Source organism: Mya arenaria, chromosome 9 (assembly GCF_026914265.1).
Source record: "Mya arenaria isolate MELC-2E11 chromosome 9, ASM2691426v1".
NCBI lineage: Eukaryota > Metazoa > Mollusca > Bivalvia > Myida > Myidae > Mya > Mya arenaria.
Window position 1 is genome coordinate 29,562,917 of NC_069130.1, and position 23,264 is coordinate 29,586,180.

General features: G+C 34.2%; 1 protein-coding gene across 7 annotated transcripts in view; it reads left to right on the top strand.

Moving 5' to 3' along the window:
* LOC128202741 (cilia- and flagella-associated protein 74-like) overlaps positions 1 to 23,264 on the top strand; it is a 37,952-nt gene that overhangs the window by 12,080 nt on the left and 2,608 nt on the right. Inside the window, exons 13-42 of one of the 7 annotated variants that reach the window (XM_052903834.1) lie at positions 18 to 145; positions 510 to 629; positions 862 to 980; positions 1,607 to 1,673; positions 1,960 to 2,049; positions 2,383 to 2,506; positions 2,745 to 2,794; positions 2,971 to 3,109; positions 3,460 to 3,549; positions 5,514 to 5,725; positions 5,908 to 6,029; positions 6,307 to 6,435; positions 6,851 to 6,938; positions 7,231 to 7,404; positions 8,070 to 8,203; positions 8,471 to 8,646; positions 8,908 to 9,008; positions 9,415 to 9,567; positions 9,917 to 9,964; positions 12,340 to 12,488; positions 12,851 to 12,976; positions 13,682 to 13,847; positions 14,197 to 14,316; positions 14,590 to 14,754; positions 15,178 to 15,367; positions 16,665 to 16,753; positions 16,991 to 17,120; positions 19,494 to 19,621; positions 21,127 to 21,150; positions 21,593 to 21,607. In XM_052903834.1, coding sequence (XP_052759794.1) covers positions 18 to 145; positions 510 to 629; positions 862 to 980; positions 1,607 to 1,673; positions 1,960 to 2,049; positions 2,383 to 2,506; positions 2,745 to 2,794; positions 2,971 to 3,109; positions 3,460 to 3,549; positions 5,514 to 5,725; positions 5,908 to 6,029; positions 6,307 to 6,435; positions 6,851 to 6,938; positions 7,231 to 7,404; positions 8,070 to 8,203; positions 8,471 to 8,646; positions 8,908 to 9,008; positions 9,415 to 9,567; positions 9,917 to 9,964; positions 12,340 to 12,488; positions 12,851 to 12,976; positions 13,682 to 13,847; positions 14,197 to 14,316; positions 14,590 to 14,754; positions 15,178 to 15,367; positions 16,665 to 16,753; positions 16,991 to 17,120; positions 19,494 to 19,621; positions 21,127 to 21,150; positions 21,593 to 21,607 — 3,566 coding nt within the window. Of the gene's footprint in view, positions 1 to 17; positions 146 to 509; positions 630 to 861; positions 981 to 1,606; positions 1,674 to 1,959; positions 2,050 to 2,382; positions 2,507 to 2,744; positions 2,795 to 2,970; positions 3,110 to 3,459; positions 3,550 to 5,513; positions 5,726 to 5,907; positions 6,030 to 6,306; positions 6,436 to 6,850; positions 6,939 to 7,230; positions 7,405 to 8,069; positions 8,204 to 8,470; positions 8,647 to 8,907; positions 9,009 to 9,414; positions 9,568 to 9,916; positions 9,965 to 11,195; positions 11,229 to 12,339; positions 12,489 to 12,850; positions 12,977 to 13,681; positions 13,848 to 14,196; positions 14,317 to 14,589; positions 14,755 to 15,177; positions 15,368 to 16,664; positions 16,754 to 16,990; positions 17,121 to 19,493; positions 19,622 to 21,126; positions 21,151 to 21,592; positions 21,608 to 23,264 lie in introns of all 7 variants that reach the window. The other 6 variants (XM_052903837.1, XM_052903836.1, XM_052903835.1 and 3 more) reach the window with 6 other exon arrangements.

Below are 23,264 nucleotides of genomic sequence, written 5' to 3' on the forward strand. Positions count from 1 at the left end.
AGCCCGCTTTCTTTCAGATGAGACAGCTGTTGACCTTGCAAAGCCTGAGTTTGAGGGGCTATGGGACCACCACAAGCCTTACACTGTGCCCAAAGATATTGACTCCTCTCCACTTAAAACACTGGGTGCTTCCAAGATGGACAAGGTAGGGAATGCTGGCTAATAGTTTAGTATTGAAAAAAGACAGAAACATATGGTGTGCATTATGTAGTGTTCCCTCTCACATTTAAATTAGAGAACAGTTGCTTTGACCCTGAAAATGCGTCTTCATAACAATACTAGGACCAAGATAGAGTTTAAATTATAGCCTATTACATTAATTCAAAAGTCTTTATAAGTGTATGCTTCTGTAATGCATTTGAACTTATATATAATAATATGCAACTAGCACGTAAATATATAAGGTTATGAACAGAACAACTTTTGACTTGGGCCAACCTGGGCATCTATTCCATAAACCAAAACATGATTTAGAAGTTATCAGTCACAGTTGTGCCTCTCTTTTCCAGGCGATTATGTCTGAAGTGTTGGAAAAACACCGGGCAGGGATAGTGGTGAAGCAGGTAGCTGCAGGGAGGGAGTTTAAGGGCTGTCCATTCTACAGCAAGCCGGATGTCATACACTTCAAGGTGGGTGTGAAAGTGGACTATTTAAAGTCGATGTTATGACACAGTTGGAAGGGAATCTAAGGGCGGTCTTCTTTACAGCAAGATAGTCTCCTTATGATAAGTTGAAGACATTTTTTATCAAAAGATGCTTTAAAATCACATGGATTTGTTTAAGTAAGAAAAAAAGTGATACAGACATTAAATGTCCAGTTCCTAGATTACTTGCTGACTTTCTTGTATGCATAATTTGCAGGACTTTGATGTAGGAAGATCGTACAAGAAGAAGGTGACACTGACCAATGTGTCCTACACTGTGAACTATTGCAAGTATATAGACATCACAGAGAGGCTCAAAGACTTCATACATATACAGTAAGTTATCACTTTTGTTGCAAAATTATACTTTAATAGATTTTAGATTGTATTCATTAGGTTTCGAAATAAAAATTACAACAATAAGCATAATCTGAAATAATCAAAGAATCATTGAATTCATGATAGAAACTGATTATGTTTAAATAGAAAGAAATATTGCAAAACTTCTACAAAAGTTATTTGACTGTTTTATGAAAGTGACAATCCGCCTTGTTGGCACATCAAGGAATACATTTTTAGCCTAAATTGTTTTGATATATAGCTTATTACTTCTATGTTTTGATTTGGTAAATTGATAATGTTTATTTTGTTGAAAGAAATATTTTGTAATTATTTGTTATATTCAATTTTTGTAAGTTGTAATTGATTAAAGCTAACTTTTGAGTCAAACAATTGATTTGTGACAATACTTGATCATGGTTATATCCCTAGTAGATAGCAAAGAAAACAAACATCCACTAAAGAGACTAGAAACTAAACTGTTACCATCTCATAACTGAACTATTATGAGCTGAGCTGTTACAACTTGTTTATTCATTATATGTCTTCTACATGTGTGTATGTTTTTATATATGATTAAAACTTGAACATGCAGGAAGTTCAACTATCCAATGTATTTTCAGCTTTGACCCTCCTGGACAAATGTCTGCAGGTCTCACATGTGAAGTTGTTGTCACATTTACCCCCATGGTAGGTGTATCATGTTATGTGATCAATGCAGCAGTCTAAGCTACAGGTCACTTTTAAAACAACAACAGAATATAAATATTTTTAGGTAGGGAAAATAGAGAAACTGTATTTGTAATTATGAAAAGTTTGAAACTCAACATAAAAAATAAAATCAAGGTTTGGAGACTATCCTTGCCTTTTTGGATATTCACTGTCTAGTGGCTGTTTTTTGACATGCTGATAGATCAATTAAAAACTGCTTTTCTTAAACCTCATGATATGTGAAAACTACTGACTTTGTATGTAGATAAACGAGGACCTGGAGGGGGAGGTGAAGTTCCTGTCACAGACTGGCCCATTCTCCATCCCGCTCAAATGTACCACCAAGAAATGTGACGTAAGTTAAACTGTAGTCATCCCAGGTAGTGTAATTGTAGGTATAGTCACCAATTGCATGTTTTAACCTTTCTCAAAGTCAGTCATTAAATGGTTAAATTACTCGTTTATATTCGATGCTTCAGAAACTGACAAAATTTATTGATTTCCTAGTCAGAAACTGAAATAAATTCAAAGTTTATGTATGACTTACAATGATGATTTTAAGAATGATTACCAACATGTACATGATAGCCATTTAAAGCCTGTCAATGCCAACATTGTTCTTTTGACATTTTTACTGCAAAACTGTTTAGTTTGACATAACCTACATATTGTTCTTAATGATTTGCAGCTGTCGGTGGACACTGATGTGATACAGTTCGGTACAACTGTTATAGATGAAACGTTGAAGAGGACCTTCATGCTCTCCAACAAGGGAGCCTTAGGGACAACTTTTCAATTCTTCAAAGTAACAGGTCTGTTACTGTGGTTCACAATTCAAATATGCCTACATTATTATGCACATATTAAAGTATGAATGTATTATCTACAAATATTCCATGTGAACACGGCAAATACATTTTGCCAGGCTGGATGTAGAAATATCAATTTAAGAGAGGAAAATATTATTGTTTTGTTTGAAACGCTCTTATAATTGTAGTGATGAATTATCAATAAATTCATGTTTTAATGTATGTCATCTGATTTTTACAGGTGTGAAGGCCAAGACAGCTACAAGCGCTCTGACATCCCTGGGCAGAATAGTAAGTGACTTGAGTATTGACTGTTACCAAGCCTCATTTAACAACATGATGTTGATCATACTATTCATGTTAAAAAGATGGTTAGCCGATGAGTTGTCAGCTAAATATGCTTATTATTTGGTAGCTTGACATTCTGTTCAAGACCCTGTAATTTTAACCCTTGATCTCAATATCAGACAGTTAATGAGACAGGCAGCCATCCACCTTCCCCTGCCCAGGAGACTGAACCAGACAAGTCTAGAAAGGAGACAACAGAAGCAGCTACCACAGAGAAAACGGCCACAGACAAGTCAACATCAGACAAGGATAAAACCAGTAAAAAAATTGTAGAATGAGAAGTTACACTTTTTACTAGACTTAAAAAACAATCAGAATGTGACCATTGTCAAACATGTCAAAACAAGTTTAGCTCTGCAGTGAACCACTCATTTGTAGCCATGAACAATATTATAAATGAGTTTTAGCTATTGACGATATAACAAATGACATGTAGCCATGAACAACATCTAATTACATGTAGCCATGAACAATATAACTTATCACTACTGACTTGAAGACATGGACAATATAAGGATTGAAGGTAGCAATGAGCTACAGGGGAAAGAGATGGAAATATAATAAGCTTTTATTTGTACACTCATTGTATTATTTTATTATATCTCCAGGTGAAGAAGATGGTGTATCCAAGGAGCCCACAGAGGGTCAAGGTGAAGGTCAGACTGAGGGAGATCAAGAGGAAGGTCAAGGCCAAGAAGGTAAAATAATCAATATGTTTGATACTTGTTCGAAGTATTTTTGTACATACAGAATAGTGATGATGTTAGGTCAGATTGTTTCGTGAATTATGCAAGTTTTTGAATTAGCTTAAATGTGAATGTATGTTTGTTTTTTTAAAATGGATACACCTTGGACTATCTACCTGTATAATCAAAATATCCGAAAGTTGGCAAAGTACAAGTCCTCGGCAGACCCAGGTTGTCATTGGTGCTGTACAAGGTCTAATAAGGTAGCTCAGCCAGTGTCTGATCATTTTGCGGATAGTTTTACCTTTGTTAACACTGGTCGTTTCTCCAAGCCTAAGGTTGGCAGTTTTGGGGCAAAGAAATTCACAAATAATGGCATAAATTTGTGGAATAGTCTTCCTCAAAATATAAGGAATATTTCGAAACCTAACCATTTCAAGTCTGCCATCAAACAGTACCTGTTACAGTCTTAAAGATCATTTTAAATTTTTATATTTAGCTATCATAATAATTTCATTTTTATTAGCATGTAGGGTTCTTATTCATACGTATTTCTTTATATCTTATCATATCTCATTGTGATATTAATAGAATAAATTTTTATTTTTAGCTATCATAATAATTTCATTTTTATTAGCATGTAGGGTTCTTATTCACACGTATTTCCTTATATCTTATCATATCTCATCGTGATATTAATAGAATAAATTTTTATTTTTAGCTATCATAATAATTTCATTTTTATTAGCATGTAGGGTTCTTATTCACACGTATTTCCTTATATCTTATCATATCTCATTGTGATATTAATATTGCTTTACAGTATTGCCATTTTGAATGGCATTTTTTTATTCCATACATTATGATCTCAAGTCTTCTGTTACAATACATAGGCCATGAATGCAGTGTAATAGGCTATGAATGCAGAGTAATAATGTTAATGAGTTCTGTGATATAATTTATGCAATTAATTATCTGTGATATAAGATTATAACTTGTCTAGATTTATTATCCTTGTACTTAACAATTTTGCTAAACTACATGACTATTCCATGGTTACTGCCACCAATTTTTCAAGGACCACAATGGAAATAAGTGAAAATCATTTTTCTCTTTTTTGTGTCATCCTTGGTATTGTGTGTGCATTTCATGGTTTCTATTGTCTATGCATTGATAATGATATGTTATTATTTGTCTGCATTATGACGTGCCATGTAATGTTCATGTCTTTTTACCGAATAAACCTACTTCCTACTACTACTATATGAAGTGGATTGTGAGAGTTGTGTGGATGAGGTGAACATTGGACACAATTAGTACCAAAGTTTTGTAAAAGAAACAGAATGGATTATGACAGTGTAACAGTCAGACAATTTCACAATTATTTTAAGTTATGGTGTACAATAAACTATGCTATTACATTGTTAGTCATATTCTAACGGTATTATAAAGTCTTATTTAGAATATAATACAGATTCATTACAATATTTGCTTGAATGATCCTAGCCATTTAGCTGGAATAGTTTACATTCCTTCACAGAATAAGTAAATAAAAACGTTTCAACAAACACTTTCATGTCACTGCTTGTGACCTTCACTGGATGAAACTTCCAGTGAACTTGTAAAGTAGCACTCATTACTGCAACATGGAGTGTGTCATTAATGGTAAAACTATTTTACTTTCTTTTTCATTGTTAGCTAGTTTTTTTTAAATCCCTGAAAAGTTTAAATGAGTAACTTGGATAAATGAAATAGGTAGCTTAAACCTTACACTTAATATATTTTGAGAAATTTTGGCTTTGTATGCGAGGTCCATACCTCCAGAGGAAAATTTTACTTTCTTATTAGGTGCACTATTTTTCTACCTATTTATTATATAACACAATGGTTTACTTCCAAGATGAAGATCTGATTCACAATAAATAAATGTTCCTACCTCTAAATGAAGAGCTTATTTGTTCTTATTCTACATCCAGATGAAGATCTCCCTGAGGATGCCTCCCCAGACCTTGCAGTCAGTGAATATGATGACTATGGGGCAATAGATGGAATGAAAGTGGGGCCAATTGCTACTGGTGAGATCCCTGCCTTCTCCTCTGTGAAACTGGAGATCATCTGGAACCCTTCACTGTCCGGGAAGGTGGATTCAGAGTTCCTGGTCAGATTTAGCGATCCACTCTCAGATAGTGTGAGTATTATTTAAGAATGTTTTTATCTTCTAGGTTTTAAAGGTAGATTGACTAGTTTAAATTCATGCTTATTTCTGTTTTGCAGTGTTAACGAAAAAGCAAGTTTCAATGATGTTTTGTACCATAGACGTTTCTAAAGGCAAACCTCCAGTTTTTGACACATGCACATTTATAATTGCAGATATCGATCCGAGCCCTTGGTTCAGCCATTGATGTGCCAGTGTGGGTAGAGAGACAGTCTGTAGACTTGAAGATCTGTATGTTAGATAGACTCTACCAGGATACCATCATAGTCAACAACAGGTAGAGCAGACATTAGTCTACTGAATCAAGATGGAGGATTTTATCCAGGACATCATGTTTCCTGTAAACAGCTCTAAAATATATTGCTGCCTTTATATTGATTGCAACTTTTTTTATAGTTTGTACTTAAAACTTATGTGTTTTGATAATTGATTAAGAACACAAAGTTGTACAATTTCAATGTATATTTCAGGGTAATTACATTTGAGTGCACCAATAAGGCTTGTGTGTATTATTTGTCAACTTTGTTTACACATAATCATCATTTTCGTTTCAGGGCCACCACAGCATTGAGACTGAAGTTTGAAGTATGTAAGGAGCTAAGAAATCACCTTGAGCTTCTCCCCAAGACTGGATACATCCAAGCACAGTCACAGTTCTCTGCACAACTCAAGTTCCTACCCAGGTAATTTCTTGTTCACAAAAGTCTGTACAATGATTTCCTTTGTCTTATTCCTGCCATATCAACCGTTGTATGAGGTGGCCTGACTGGCTCACTGAAATTCCTGCAGTATGATAATTTTATGTGACCTCTAATTTATTTAAGTTCTATTCTGTTTTGTTGGTAATTACTAAGCCTTAAACATTACTAAGTTGGGCTACTGACAAAGATTCTTCATCTTATATCATACCAGAAAATGTTATATATATTTGGAATATGTTAGGACTCACTTTGGCAAAGGGAGTTGTTAAGTGGAAAACTGACTTGAGTGAAAATTGATGAAGGAAGCATTTAAAAGCAAATACAACAACTCCTGCATTCTCTTTTTCTTACCAACAATCTTTGAAAAGCATAATGTGTGTTCGTGTCATGTTTTCAGAGCAAGTCTGTTTGAGGAGGGAGGGAAGTATTTTGACAAGGACACTGGAGTGCTGGAGGCCCCAATGACCATAAGAGTGGCTGACCAGGTTAGTAACCAGTCTGTTGTCATTCAAATTACATTATTATTTAGTGTTGGCAATTTTAAATTCTGACAAAAGAAAAAGCATCTATACTTTTAGACAAGTTAAAATTAAGGTAACCTTACCTTTAAAATAGGACTGTATGCCAAGCTTACAGCAAACTTTAACTTTCTTGTATGTGTAAGCATACTTACCATGATATTTTTATGTTCATATTGTCTAAATTGTATGTTGTATGATTATGAATCATATTCTGAAACAATATACAATATGCATCGCTTGTCCTTTTTATCCTTAGACTGCCCCAGTGCCATTCACATTAACTGCAGTGGTTACCAACTCGGAAATGGCATTTGATGTCTCTGAGATCGACTTTGGCTGCTGTACAATCTACGAGTCCAACAAGACAACCATCAAACTCACCAACATGTCTATCCTGCCACAGGAGTTTGGCTTTGTTGGACATCCTGATGTAAGTGATTCAGGAATGGGACAAATATTAGGGATGATTAAGTATCCTTTTTGATGTATGCCCCTTTTGCCACAAGAAACATGTGCCAACTTAGAATCAACTTCTTGATTATATGTGATGTTTGAAGTTGAATACTTAAAGAATATGTCATATACGGGTCAAGTACACTATTTATTCTCTCACTTAATGCAGCAACATGAGCATTGTATCTACACAAAACATGATACAGCACCATAACTGTATAGTACACTACAATTCAATGTATGAGATACAGCAATGCTAAACATGTATCAGAGACAAACAAGAATATCAGTTAAACGGGGAGGATACACCAATTAATCTTAACAGCATGTGAGTGTAGATAGTCGTAGCATATTTCTTTTTAGATATGTAATGGGGAAAAAAGCAGTTGGCAACTATTTTTTGTCTACAAAACAGAGTATATTTGATAATTTCAAATTTAAAAGTATACATTTTCAGAAATTAAGTTATATGTGTTAATATACATCTATCTTGTAAATGAACAAAGAATAAGGCTCTGTATGAGTCTATGTGTCCCATTTCAAGATGTGCCCATCTATTTGAACACTACCATTGGCAGCTAGGCAAAATAAGTATTCAAATAATCTCACTATATGTAGGTAAAATGTGTATTCCCATTTCAGTATGTGGAGGTCCAGCCCAATGATGGGTTTGGTACGCTGCTACCACTTGAAACTATAGAGCTAGATGTCATCTTTAGTCCCAAGAAGGCCAGAGACTATAAATTTGAACTCAACTGTAAATCACTCATCAACAGGTAGGTCATTCATGAAATTATTATTTTGTATATCTATCAATGTTATGTTTGCCCTGTTTATGTAATGTTCACAGACGCTCTTGACATACTTGTATGCTTTACCAATAGCAAACCCAACACCTCACTACATATTTAGAGCTTGTGGACATAAATAATTGATAAAAGCTTTCGACAAACGAAGTAAATACTTGCTCTTCATAATTGAAATATTTTTTAGCGCTAATATGTTTGTGAAATATACAACCTTTTCCCTTGTCTTTATTTCAGGGAGTTCAAGATCCAGTGTAAGGGAGTGGGTGTCCACCCACCGCTAGAACTGACCAATCAGGTGGTTCACTTGAAGGCCACATCACTGTACGATGTTTCCACAGCATCCCTACATGTGGTCAACTCTCATACCAGCATGAACGAGTTTACACATCCTGTACCAAGGATCGGCAAAGGTATTCGGTTGTTTCATTTTTGGCTCAGAAAAACATTTAAAAAATAATAATTAGAAATTTGGTCTTCAAAACATTTTCTTTTTAAAACATTTTTCTTCACAGTGTTGTGTTTTGTTACAAAAAATTCTATTAATATTTCCTATGGGTAAGTGTTTTAACTTCTATAAAAAGAAACTTTGAAGTAGAAATTGATCATATTTTAGTTTTTACTGGCAAACTATTTTACTGCTTGTCTTTCATGTTATGATCTTCCTATTCTAGGAGAGATAGCCCCTGTAGGCCCCACATCATTTGAGTTCAAGGTTCCTGAGGGTGTTCCCATCACAATGTCTCCCTCTGTGGGCACCATACAGCCAGGGGAGGTAAAAAGGATTGTCTGCCCTGTTTGTTATACAATCAAGTTTGGATATTTTATGCTTATTAATTTATAAAAAATGTTGATGGACGTAGATGAGAAAAAATAATAACATTGTCTTAATGTGGTAATTTTAAAAGTGCATTCTAGTGGTTCTGCTCAGAGGTGTTGTATCTGGACTTTCACTTTGACATAAAAGGAGATGATTCCTTGTGATTGATTTACCGTGCACTTGGTCACCAGCTCGAGGTCAGGCATAGAACTGGGTGGATATTTCTTGAATCAAAGAGTTTGTAGTTTCTTAACACATGAGAAGGAGATCTCTCTTGAGGCTGTGTGGATGAACTCCAAGCAGAACAAGGCCCGGTCAGAGGGTGGATTATTTTTGGTGTTTAGTTATATATTTATTGCAGAGATGTCGTGTGGAGGTGAGGTTTGCCCCTACTCTGGATGAGGAGGAGGTCCGTCGAGAGGCTGTACGGATGGCCACCAAGCAGATGGAGGCCCAGGCAGAAACGGAATACAAGGAGGCCCTGAAGAGGCAACAGGAGGCGGAGGAGGCACAGGTAGGGGGACAACTCTTGATTCATTTTGTGATAAAATTAAGATTGAGACAGACTTGAAAATTAAAATGATAAAAGGTATAAAGTTTGAAACTTTTTGAGTTACAGAGGTGGATGAGTTATTTAAAAATAGATTAAGTTAACTTCTATTGCTGCAGGGTAAAGCATCGATGTTTTATGATAAACATAAAGATATACATTTTGGAAAAATTGACAATCTCCCTTGAATGTAATATTTTGCACAATGTAAAGAATAACAATTTTCTTTCATATCAATTCTGAAATAATACCCATAAGGTAATAAACCATACTATTTTCATTGCAATACCTTTTTGTACCCCATACTCATTAGAAACCTAAGGAAAATGGGAATGGTGAAGATGTAAGTTTGGGAGATGATGTAAGTTTCCTCTCACATGACCGTGTGTCCACATGTTTACTGTATAATAGGCCTCACGCCACATGTTTATTGACATAAAACACATTCAGGGTGCAGGGGTGTTTTTGACCTGGTAGATAGTTATTAATATGTGCCAATGATTTAATAAATGATATTAAACTAATTATCATGGTATTTATTGTATGATTTGTAAGGCATATCAAACAAACAATATGGTGGTTTCTGGTTCCTGCCCTGTTGTTTTTGCCACCCAATCATTATTTAGAGATACGGAGAAACTTGAGCTCGCTTCTTAAGCCAGTCTCAACCTTTAACCAGAAAGTTGTAACCTTTATTATCAAATTGCAAAGAGTACATCTGTTAAATGGATAAAAATTACCTCCCTTAAAAGATATTTTCATCCAACACAGGCATAAAAACAAAAACCAACATATTATTACATATTGTTATGTCTATAAGAATGTATATTTTCAAATGTGCTGTTTGGTTTGTTTATCAATGTGATCATTTGATCACTATTTATTTGCGAAATTGCTACATGACTAGAATTTCCTAATAATGAATGCTTTTTAAAACAATCCTGTTGAGATAAAAATTCCTCCACATATTCCACAGGTTAAATATCTGTATGATATTCCAGCTCCAAGGATGATAGTGTCTGCGTGATGCTAAGGATATTTTCATGTTTTATAACTTTTATTTATACACAAAATTCTTGATTAAAACCTGTTGAAAAAACATCAAACCTAAATCTCTCTTTACCTACAAAAGGAATGGCTTAACAAAGGATATTTTTGAAATCTGATAAAAACCAAACTGCCATATTTTGCTTCCATGTTATACCCATGTACTCAGAGTTTTGTGTTTTTTTTAAAAAGTTTGAAATGTGTTGCCTTGCAAAAATTTCGGATGTTTATGACACCTGGGTTGCCTGGCAACCATATAGGAATCATGTTGTCATTGGCCGCGCTGTTGTCCGCATAATATCTTGACCGATGTCAATCAACAGTCGGATCATGCTATTAACTTTAGAGTTATGGCCCTTGAACCAAATTAATTCTTAAGGATATAGACACTCCCATAGGATGGCATATTCAAGTCACAGAATAAATGTTTTCTACAGTAAGGTTTTACAATAATGTATAATGAAGATAATGTCTGAAATTGTTAGTGAATATGATTATTTACAGGATATTTCCAAACATTGTTTATATTGTTTTGGACATTTTAGCAGTCCCATTTTAAAGTTAGAAGAAACTTCAAGGTAAAATTGGTTGATGGCTTTAAAAATCAAGATATTTTAATCATAGATGCTTCGCCTTTAGATATATTTTCATGACTAGATAGAGAGGTTTTTGGTCTATTTAGGAAAGAAGTATAAATATATTTTGCTACATTATGTCGAAGTTCATGTTTAATTAATGTAAATTTAGGCCATCTTTAAAGAACTTGTGGTTTGTATTTGCCCGACTCAGAATTTTTACATGGGTGATTGTCGGGGTTTATGGTGTTTTTGTGTTGTTGTTTTATCATACTAAGTAATTACTCAAAACAAAACAAGACAAGACATTATATAATAAACACTATTCTTTTTTACGGCACAGACAAAAAATGAGCCAGGGCATTTTTGGCAAGTTGGTCAGGTCATTGCAAATACACAATTCTTTAAGAAGGATATGTTATTAAACATTGCTAGACAATAAATGGAATAAAGTGGTAAAGATAACTGGCTTTACTTTGTATTGCACTTTCTCCTTAAATGGTGGTAGTAATGATTTAGGAAAAATAGATTTTGATATAATTATTCTATTGAAGCTAAAAAGGTAGTATGCTGACATTAAGTGAGAAATGCAATTATAATAAAATGGTGTTTATCTTTTGGTTAAGGTAAATATTGGTGTTTAAGGTAGAGTTGGATTGATATTTTACCAAGAATTGTACTGTGAACTCAAATATGGGAAATGCAGTTTTACATAGTGTTATATGTTGTATACTTTATATTGTTGCTACTTTACAGGGACAGTGTATTTGATTGCCATTTATACATATACTTGCTTATTGTACATATAATCAAAAACCTAAGATATTATAATCAAAAAACCTAAGATATTATAAATTAATGCTTAGTTAACATAATCTTTTACTTAATTTATAGAAAGTTATAAGAAAATTGTTCACAGAAAGATTGAGTTTCATTATCAATTAACCCTTAGTTTGTAGAAAGTCCTGTTAGAAAGCAATCATATAGAACAATAGTTAGATGACCTACCTCCTACCCTTTCTACGATCATAAAGTCAAGTTGCCAGTTTAAAATGTGAAACTACATTTACCATTTGTTTGACTGATAATTGAACTTATCACTCTTGGTTTACAGAAGACTGCTCAGGAGAAGGGGGGTAAAAAAGGGGCTGCCCCGGCTAAAGGGGCCCCTCCGAAGGGAAAACAGACCCCCGGCAACACCGTGGTAACAGTGACAGGCCCCACCCCTGTGACTCCTCCAAAACAGGATGAAATCACCAAGGAGTAAGTTTGTTTTAACTGATGGTATTTGACTTGTTTGGGTTGTGTGTTTTTTAATAACTGAAATTCCTAGCTGTAACAGAAAAACTCAGCTTTTGGATTATAATACCACTGAACACTTTTTCATTTATTTATGTAACATGATTTTTTAATAGAATGTTTGGAATTTATTATTTAAGAAAATATTGCTTTTTTGAGTGTCTGTTCACTAATGGGCTTACGGTCTGAAATGTTACGCATGGAAATAAATCTATATCTGCTATTATTGGATTGTCTAAGAGCACTGCATAAAGATAGAAAAAGTATCCTTGTGTAGCAAATGGACAAAATAAGCACTATAAACTCTCATTTGATATATATTCCAGCTCTACAGCATATGCTTTAGCTGTTGGTTCGTTGTTGCGTCAGTTCAGAGGCAAATTCCAGTCTGTGACCGTGCCGTGTTTTGTGGCATCAGGGGAGACAACAAATCCTGGGGAATTGCCTTACAGGTGAATACATAACAGATGCTGGATGTAAAATGTATAAGACAGAGTGACAGACCATAGATATTCTTGCATACCAGACATGTAACCTGTACTGGTAAAATCTGATAACCTGCCCCCATAGAAGAGGAGTCAAAACCAACAAGACGCTTATTGAAAATATCTTAATGTATAACCTTATGCAATTTAAACTATGACAAATCAAAAGAACCATGTAGAGGGTAGTTTAGAAACCCCTGTTTCCTGCTTTTACACATTCTCAGGGTCTGATTTTCCCATGTGCACCTGAAACATACAAAAAAAAATCTTAAAGTCAATATTTTTGTAAGAAAAATAATATTTATCATAAATGCATAGGTCCCTGTTTCCTGATGCTTTTCAGAATGGCTGAAAAGAACTAGCTGTTTGGGAAAAGGGCTATGATATTCCTGTTTAAGTCATTTATGATTGATATTAGGCAATGTTTAATACCATTACCCTTATATCTGTAATATAGGTTCACAAAGCCTTATTCTCAAAATTTCAGCCTGAAAAGGAATGCCTTTAAATGGCTATTTCAACATGTAGATTCATTGTAAACTTGCCCAGTTAATAATATTGAACACATGAAACAGAGAAATGAAGAATTAAAAGGATTTTTTTTAACATATCAATTTAATTGTACGGAGAGATGAGATTGTGTTGATGTGTGAAATGTCTCCTTTAATTCAGTATACACAACACCCTGTATGTGGAGGTCCACTGCCCTATGGTGAAGCCTGCCTTGGTGGTTATATCAGACAGTGGAAAAGCAACCACGGATTTTGGGGATGTGTCTCTCGGACAGAATATACTCAAGTCTGTCACGATACAGAACATCTCCAACAAAACTGTAGAGGTGTGGGAGGCTTTAAAAAGAAGGATATTGTTAAGTAGCATAGCTAGCTAAGGCTACATAAGCCCTATTTGTTATTTGATTTACAAAATAAATTTGGATAATTTTCATTATTACCCTTTTTACATTAAAATTGATTTTAGATTGGATTCAACAATGATAAGCACTCCCTACAGGCCTTATTCAATTTGCCGAATTCTAGTTCAAAAATATAATTATGAAAGAGCTTAGAAGGAATAGCTGAAAAATAAAATGTAGTTTGCTTTTTGTTGTGTTTCTAGGTAATTATAGAAGAAAATATCTGCCACCAAAACATAGCAATTCAAAGGAGTTATCTATATACATGTTTCAGCTGTCCTCGACTTCGCTGGATACAACTGGGCCATTTGATGTGGTTAATGCCTTCAGAATGTTGCCCCCTGATGCTACACATACAATGTTACTGTCATTTACTCCTACTGCTGGAAGAGTGGTAAGTCATCATTGTAATTTCCTGTCATATGTAAAAGTTAAAATATGAAAGGTGAAATCTTAATGATTAAGAAGGGTGCAGCAAGCGAGGCGATCAAGCCCTTTTAGACACCAAGTTTTTTGTGAAAGTAAATTATTTTGAAGAATGTTATGATAAACAAGATAAAATTGATAACAATTGTCTTTAGTTGATTTATTAAAATCATACCTGCCTGAAATGATTTGCAAAGGTTAAATTTTGTCTCAACTAACCATACATTTTATTTCCAAACAGTTCCAGGAGGTGCTACATATACAGTGTGAAAGTGGTGACCTTCACCTGACCTTAGTGGGTAAAGGGGTCAGTCCACTGGTCAGCCTGTCTCCAGCAATCGCGGATAATGGAGTTATGGATGTTGGTGCTGTGTTAGCTGGGGAATATCTCGAGAAAACATTCAAGGTCAGTTCTAACTTAGACTTTAGCTCTAATAAAGTGTGACCTTCACCTGACCTTATTGGGTGAAAGGATCTGTCTGTTGGTCAATTTCAGTTCATTTCTAAATACAATGTTATGAATGCTGTTGCTAACTTTCTATTCTAGATGGAAAATATTCCAACATTACATTCAGTGTAGGTTCTAAGTATATTTTTTTTTGAAAAAGGATTGGTAGTTGTAAAGAATTCTTTTAATTTTCCTTCAAATTTTTTTTTTCAACTAGTATGATCAGTTAAACGGATTTTTTTGTGCTTCATTTTTAAAGATATTTTTGCTTAAGATTACATGTAGAACTGTTACTTTTTAGAAGTCTTAAAACCAGTCATTATACTAAATAATAGGTAAACAATTTTGAGTGTAACTGAATTATACCTCACCCTTCCACAGATGCAGAACACCTCCTCTCTCTCCATCCAATACTCCATCAAGCTTGAGAGTTTGTCCTTGCTTCGGCACGCCCATGCTCAGGAGTTACCCCCCTTTGTGGCTGGAAAACGGGGCACACTTGTGGGCACACAAAACAACAATGGGCAAAATGTGTTTGATTTGGTTCCTGCAGAGGGGCATATTGCTCCAGGTACGTGGATTGTTTTCTTTGATTTTAAATTCAGGGCCCCATTTGCTAAAGGTCCTGTCACACAATACTGATGAGCCCACCTGGGTCTAAACCAGAGCAAAAAATTAACAGTGGCGAGAAAATTGGCAGAGCTCTGCCGAGAAATCACATGAACAATCACAACTGGCTGTCGCAACACTGACGTACAGTCGGCTGACGAATTGATGTTCTTCCGAATACATCTTTTCTGTCACTGATGTTATACTTAGTTTCCGCCATTGTTCTTCCGATGTGCTGCCCCTGACTAGAGTTATAGGGAAGTGATACTGTTGCCCTGCCATTGTATTATGATGAACAGTATCACATCGCTAAGAACTGTTGTACATTGGTTTAACATCAGCAGGACTACCAGAACAGTACACATTGAGGCCACCTGAGAGCTTCCCATACATTCAGGTGTGCAACTGCTGCTCTACCAACATTAACTAGGCCTTAGCTGCCAGTAGTTGTCCAATTGCTGGCCTGGGCAGTGCAAAGGCAGAAATTTTTGAGCATGCTCAAAAATTTATAACACCTCCCGCAAATACTCATTGTTTTGCCGATGTTCTGACAGTATCCTGATGACGTATTATCGATCTTAATGATGTGTTAATGTTGCAATGTCTTTCTAGAACCGATTTTCAAAAATTGCCAAATTTGTGCTCCAGTACAACTCCGGCGAGCCATATCGGTTAGGTGCTCTTTAAGTTTCTTGTTCTCTTTAATGGGGAAATGTTTGGACCATGAACTATTTGGATCATGATTTCCCTTAGGACATTTGCAAACATATTAATAGAAATTTAGATTATGGCCAGATGCCGAACTTACATGCCTTCCTCACTTAGAAACTTTAGTTTCATAATTTAACTATGTGAAGTCACTAAATATATTCCAAAAATAAAACAGATATAACAATGGAAAAACACTATCATTATCATTATCAATAACTGAAATTTAATACACTAGTATGTAGAAATTTCCCTATATTTATGAAATGTTTTGTGAGGTATGTTCCTGTGGTGTGCCCCGGACCACGCATACCATAAATGTACGGGGGAAAATAAAAGGTAGCACACCAAAAAAAACAAAAAACAATGGAAAAACACAATTTCTATACATTTATATATGCACATTTGTTCAAAAATCTTATTTATTAGTGATACTTTTGGCATTTTTAAGCTTTTTCATCAACATTTTGTTTCTGTTTGAATTATTCTGCCTTGTTTTGACATATCTACCAGTACTTGTTTTGACATATCTACTGGTGCTTTTTTTGCAGGCGGTAGTGTGGAGATTACATTGACTTTTGCCCCTGACCATACCAGTGACCTGTACTCAGATGGAGTGAAAATAGAACTCTTTGGAAAGGTAATCTATGATAGTTCATTGACTATTAAGTTTCATTAAATTATTATAGTTAATTGTGATCTCTCAGCTCTATTATTTAATGATTAAGATAAAATATGATGCCAGCCTTTAGATACGATAGAGGTTTCATCCTTTTCTTTAAATTGTATAAAAGAAAAAAAAAGCACAATGATTTCAAACAAGTCTTTCTAATGCTATATGGCCAAGCAAATAAAACCAGTTTTACCCACATTGCAGGAGGAGTGCCAGTCATTCCAGATAAAGGGAACAGCCAAGACCAAGATCATGTTTATAGATGGAGGGGACCCGCTACATCCAGAATTAGAGTCTCTTGCTGTACAATCACAGCCGCCTCTAGATGAAGATGGTAGGAGCATTTTTGCTTCTACATAAGCTTGTGAGATAATGACTACCAACCGATCATGAGTTTAATCTATGGAAGAGGCTACACAATGTGTATCCTAAAGCCCTTCATGTCAATCCTGTGTACTTATTTTACCAAGGAAACAGATTGGGTTCAGTACAATAAAGCTTTTTGCGTCCATTACAAAAAACATCTTTTATTAAAACCTGACAGTAATATTTATATCAATAACCATGTCCCTGCTTGTGAGTACCTAATACAAATCTATAAACTGACCTGGAACAGATTAGAAGGCAGTTCAATAGTTGAAAGCTACTTTATAATACTGCCATCTATAAACATACCACCTGGAACAGATTAGAAGGCAGTTCAATAGTTGAAAGCTACTTTATAATACTGCCATCTATAAACTTACCACCTGGAACAGATTAGAAGGCAGTTCAGTAGTTGAAAGCTACTTTATAATACTGCCATCTATAAACTTACCACCTGGAACAGATTAGAAGGCAGTTCAGTAGTTGAAAGCTACTTTATAATACTGCCATCTATAAACTTACCACCTGGAACAGATTAGAAGGCAGTTCAGTAGTTGAAAGCTACTTTATAATACTGCCATCTATAAACTTACCACCTGGTACAGATTAGAAGGCAGGTCAATAGTTGAAAGCTACTTTATAATACTGCCATCTATAAACGTACCACCTGGTACAGATAAGAAGGCAGTTCAGTAGTTGAAAGCTACTTTATAATACTGGCATCTATAAACTTACCACCTGGTACAGATTAGAAGACAGTTCAATAGTTGAAAGCTACTTTATAATACTGCCATCTATAAACTTACCACCTGGTACAGATTAGAAGACAGTTCAGTAGTTGAAAGCTACTTTATAATACTGCCATCTATAAACGTACCACCTGGAACAGATAAGAAGGTAGTTCAGTAGTTGAAAGCTACTTTATAATACTGCCATCTATAAACTTACCACCTGGTACAGATTAGAAGGCAGGTCAATAGTTGAAAGCTACTTTATAATACTGCCATCTATAAACTTACCACCTGGTACAGATTAGAAGGCAGTACAATAGTTGAAAGCTACTTTATAATACTGCCATCTATAAACATACCACCTGGTACAGATAAGAAGGCAGTACAACAGTTGAAAGCTACTTTATAATACTGCCATCTATAAACATACCACCTGGTACAGATAAGAAGGCAGTACAATTGTTGAAAGCTACTTTATAATATTGCCATCTATAAACTTACCACCTGGTACAGATTAGAAGGCAGTACAATAGTTAAAAGCTACTTTATAATACTGCCATCTATAAACATACCACCTGGTACAGATTAGAAGGCAGTACAATAGTTGAAAGCTACTTTATAATACTGCCATCTATAAACTTACCACCTGGTACAGATAAGAAGGCAGTACAATAGTTAAAAGCTACTTTATAATACTGCCATCTATAAACTTACCACCTGGTACAGATTAGAAGGCAGTACAATAGTTAAAAGCTACTTTATAATACTGCCATCTATAAACGTACCACCTGGAACAGATAAGAAGGTAGTTCAGTAGTTGAAAGCTACTTTATAATACTGCCATCTATAAACTTACCACCTGGTACAGATTAGAAGGCAGGTCAATAGTTGAAAGCTACTTTATAATACTGCCATCTATAAACTTACCACCTGGTACAGATTAGAAGGCAGTACAATAGTTGAAAGCTACTTTATAATACTGCCATCTATAAACATACCACCTGGTACAGATAAGAAGGCAGTACAACAGTTGAAAGCTACTTTATAATACTGCCATCTATAAACATACCACCTGGTACAGATAAGAAGGCAGTACAACTGTTGAAAGCTACTTTATAATATTGCCATCTATAAACTTACCACCTGGTACAGATTAGAAGGCAGTACAATAGTTAAAAGCTACTTTATAATACTGCCATCTATAAACATACCACCTGGTACAGATTAGAAGGCAGTACAATAGTTGAAAGCTACTTTATAATACTGCCATCTATAAACTTACCACCTGGTACAGATAAGAAGGCAGTACAATAGTTAAAAGCTACTTTATAATACTGCCATCTATAAACTTACCACCTGGTACAGATTAGAAGGCAGTACAATAGTTAAAAGCTACTTTATAATACTGCCATCTATAAACTTACCACCTGGTACAGATTAGAAGGCAGTACAATAGTTGAAAGCTACTTTATAATATTGCCATCTATAAACTTACCACCTGGTACAGATAAGAAGGCAGTACAATTGTTGAAAGGTGCTTTATAATATTGTTAGGGCAGATAACATCGTGAAACTAACTCAAATACTAATTACTCACTTTGATTTCACAGATCTGAGATTGCAAATGCAGCCAGTGCTGGTAACATTACAAAGTACAGCCCTAGAAGATAGTTATGAACCTGCCACACGTGAAATCTACATTGGTTGTGTACGAACAATGGCCGTCAGCCAAAAAAAGGTAAAGTGCTACTTCTGATAGTTTGTTAAATTACTATCAAATTTGTGGTTTTTGTAAGACGTTGATTAGAAACCTCCCTTTTTTCTACTGCTAATATTGTTACTTACTGCTAACATTTCACCACATATTGTTAGAGTTGATTGTGTTGCCAAATAAAAAAAATCTAGAATAAAATTGATGTTGATTTTGATTATATATACTGTCTAACATAATTACTAAAATAGCTTCATTTAACAAAATATAGTCAAATATAAAGCAGATATAGTCATTAACACCATTTATTATTCACAATATATAAAACATACTGGTAGAAAAACAATCTACTGCTGAAAACTTATGTAACAATTTCAAAAACATTATTAGTCACATTCTAGAATCAAAGAAAATTGCTCCTTTAACAAGATATAACTGCTTTAGCTCTCTGAGGTATGGGTTTATGTCATAAAGACAGTGTCTAGGTAAATGTGTTGTAAGGCAATGTAAATCATTAAGGCTGCTGCCAATGTTTAAAGCATGTTAAAGGTGCATGTATATATACTCAACCTTGTTTGCAAATTTACTGTTTACAAGATAACTGATACTGAATGCAAATGTCATCATAATTCCAACTGTGAATGTAACAGTTTCATTACTCATGTTTCTCATTCATGTTCATAATACATGTAACCTGGAGTTCACATGACAGGGGTTTCCCATGGTGGTAGAAATTAAAAGGTTTCAAGCTATCGAATTTAATGTAACAGATCAATGATTCTGTTGTTCCCTAAGTAACGTGTGTATTTTAAGGGTGTACAATTTTGTTTGTACCAGGGGGATTGATTAGCTTGAAAAAACTAGAATATTTATAATTCTGTGCTTCAGCTATTATGAAAATAAAGGCAGGCTCATTAGTAACTTAGGTTACTAATATTCTGAGATGTTTACGCTGTTTCAATAATGAGCTGTTTCTCACATGTACTTGTAGTTTGTGGCTTTTTGTGCAACCCATAAATATTAACGATGTATCTGCTTTGATTGAAGTGGATTGTTGAAATATCGGGTTGTAAATTTCATCACTGCTTTTTTGCTTAGATTTAACTGAAATGTTACATACTGCTTTGGGCCAAAAGTGTTTTATAATATTGCTATTTAACTGCATGTTGTAATGTCTGTATAACAGCTTATGGTATTAAAATGTAGTTCTTCTAATTATACTCACTATCTTAAACAATAACAGAAACACATTTTCCCTCCAAAGTACAGTTCTTTTCTTGAGGAAAATATAGTATGTTTAAGATTGTGGTCTGCTGAATGAAGAATTTATAATATACCTTTGAAATATTAATTTTCAAGGAAAATGTGTGTCTGAAAGTGTCAATAACAATGCTTATAGCTAATTTTAGTAGAGGTGAGTTTGTTCTATATTTATATGTATATATATATATACCAAAAGTTTTGATTTGTTGTTTTACCTTGTTTTTCCTTAATACAAACCTGTTTCACCTTGTGGCTGGTTGCTTATGTAGGACCCTCCAAAGCCGGGATATAAGGTGGGTAAAGAGTATTACCTTGTATGGATTTAACAGATCACTTTATATTTCTTTAGAATCCCCATATTTCACTACCATATATAAAACTAGCCATAGATAATCTGGCAAGTGCAATATGGAAGAAGTAGAGTAGATTTTCACAGAAAACTTTCTATATACTCATGAGAGCAGATATAATAGATGAAATCACACTGCACGCATTTATTATAAAATACTTTAAAAACAACATATTTACAGAATATATCAGATTCTAATATGGACATTGAATGACATAAGGAAATATACTTTTATGCTGTAAAATGATCAACAACCACTGATAATAATGTTCATCTCACTAATGAATCCTAAGTGTAAAGTTTTAAGTAATTTCTAATTTAATAATTTTGTATATTTAAGCTATTATTATCCCAATGCAAGACTTATTAAGAATTTGTTATTTAAGGACAAAGCAATAAGGGTAAAAGCATTGCACATGCACAGGAAATGATAAGGGCCTTGTTTTTCAATGGATTGATGTGCTTTGGTACAGGGCTATTTCTCCTAAAGAAAATATACAATTTATTGCATTCGGAGCTCCTCGGCCATTTTTTTCAAAAACAACCTCGGATGTATTTGGACGGTTTACATACTCAAAAAGTGGTACGTTTAAGTCCGCTGCAAGTAGATCGCGTAGTAATTTTATTTAGCAGTTAAACTTTGTGACATTACTCTTGGGATTCTTAAATATGTTTGCAATAATACAATTCAATGGCAATCAATTTAAACTTAGATTAATAAATACAACTCTAAAACACTACATTAAATTAATGATATAATTCAAAATTTTACCAACTACTTCAACTGATGTACCTGCATACATCCGAGGTTGTTTTTGAAAAAAATGGCCGAGGAGTTCAGAATGCAATTTATTGTTGACTAGCTGAACCTTTTAATGAATAAATCTTCAGAATATACTTTACAGCCTTATCTCTGATGTCAGTTTTGAAGTTTATCTCATAACATTTAATTATAAGCTTAAAAGTCTGTTTTGAAAGAAGAAAATGGAAGCATTGCAATAGCTTGTGTGACAGTTTAATGGCAACATGGGCATAGGCGTGCATACCGGGCGTCATGTGAAAAATACCATCTTTGCAATAACTGTTTTAAGTGATTGGTCTGAAACTGTTTAAGAAAATTCATGTGTTCACCTATTAACAACAACAATGTACATAAGTAAAGCAAATCCCACAACTAAAGTATTTATGGAATTGTGCCTCTTGGTTAAATGATAAAAATGGAAAAACTCTAGCAACTGCTTGCTTGTTGAAACTTTTTTGTCATTAAATAGTGTAAAAAATTATTTTATGTCTATCATTAATTTCTTCTACATTTTTCAGAAAGTACTGAAACTATATTTTGTGAAAAACATCCTTCTCTTGCAAATGCTTTCTTCATGTTTTTTTTTTCAGTTACAAACATTTTATTGCAGATTTCCTGAGTCATTTGAAGTTTAATGGAGCCTCTTATTAGCAATTGTATCATACGATAATTCTTCCATTTATTGACAAATCCAAATAATAATCTTTCTTATATGGAAACAAATTGTGCTATTGGTCATGTAATACATGGCAAGTTTGAGTTTTTGTTAAAAATTTCAATTCAATAAGTAATCTTAAGGCAGTCTGTACCTAAAATTCTTGATCTTACAATGTTTTGCCGTACACTCGCTGATAAGATGAGTACCAAAACTTGTTTTTCATGAATTGTAGAGTTTAGACATTTTAAAAAAAAATGATAAACAGTATCAATATTATATAGTATAATATAACATTATATTTAAAAATACGCAATGTTTGAAATAGCAATCGGCTGATGTCAGTTGCTATTAAGATCGAGCCATTGATGTTGTTAACACACTCCGGGATGATTGTTCAGAAATTTGTTAAAGTTAACAATGTTGTTATGGCATCATTGTGAAGTTTTAAAGGTGAAATCTTTCTGGTATATTTACCTAAAATTCAGCAAGTCATATGTGTCAGATGACAGGAGCACCAATAATTTTCTAGTATTAAAAGGTCACCATTTTCCAAAATCAAATGGGGGTTTATCTACGTAATCTTGTACATTACCTGTGC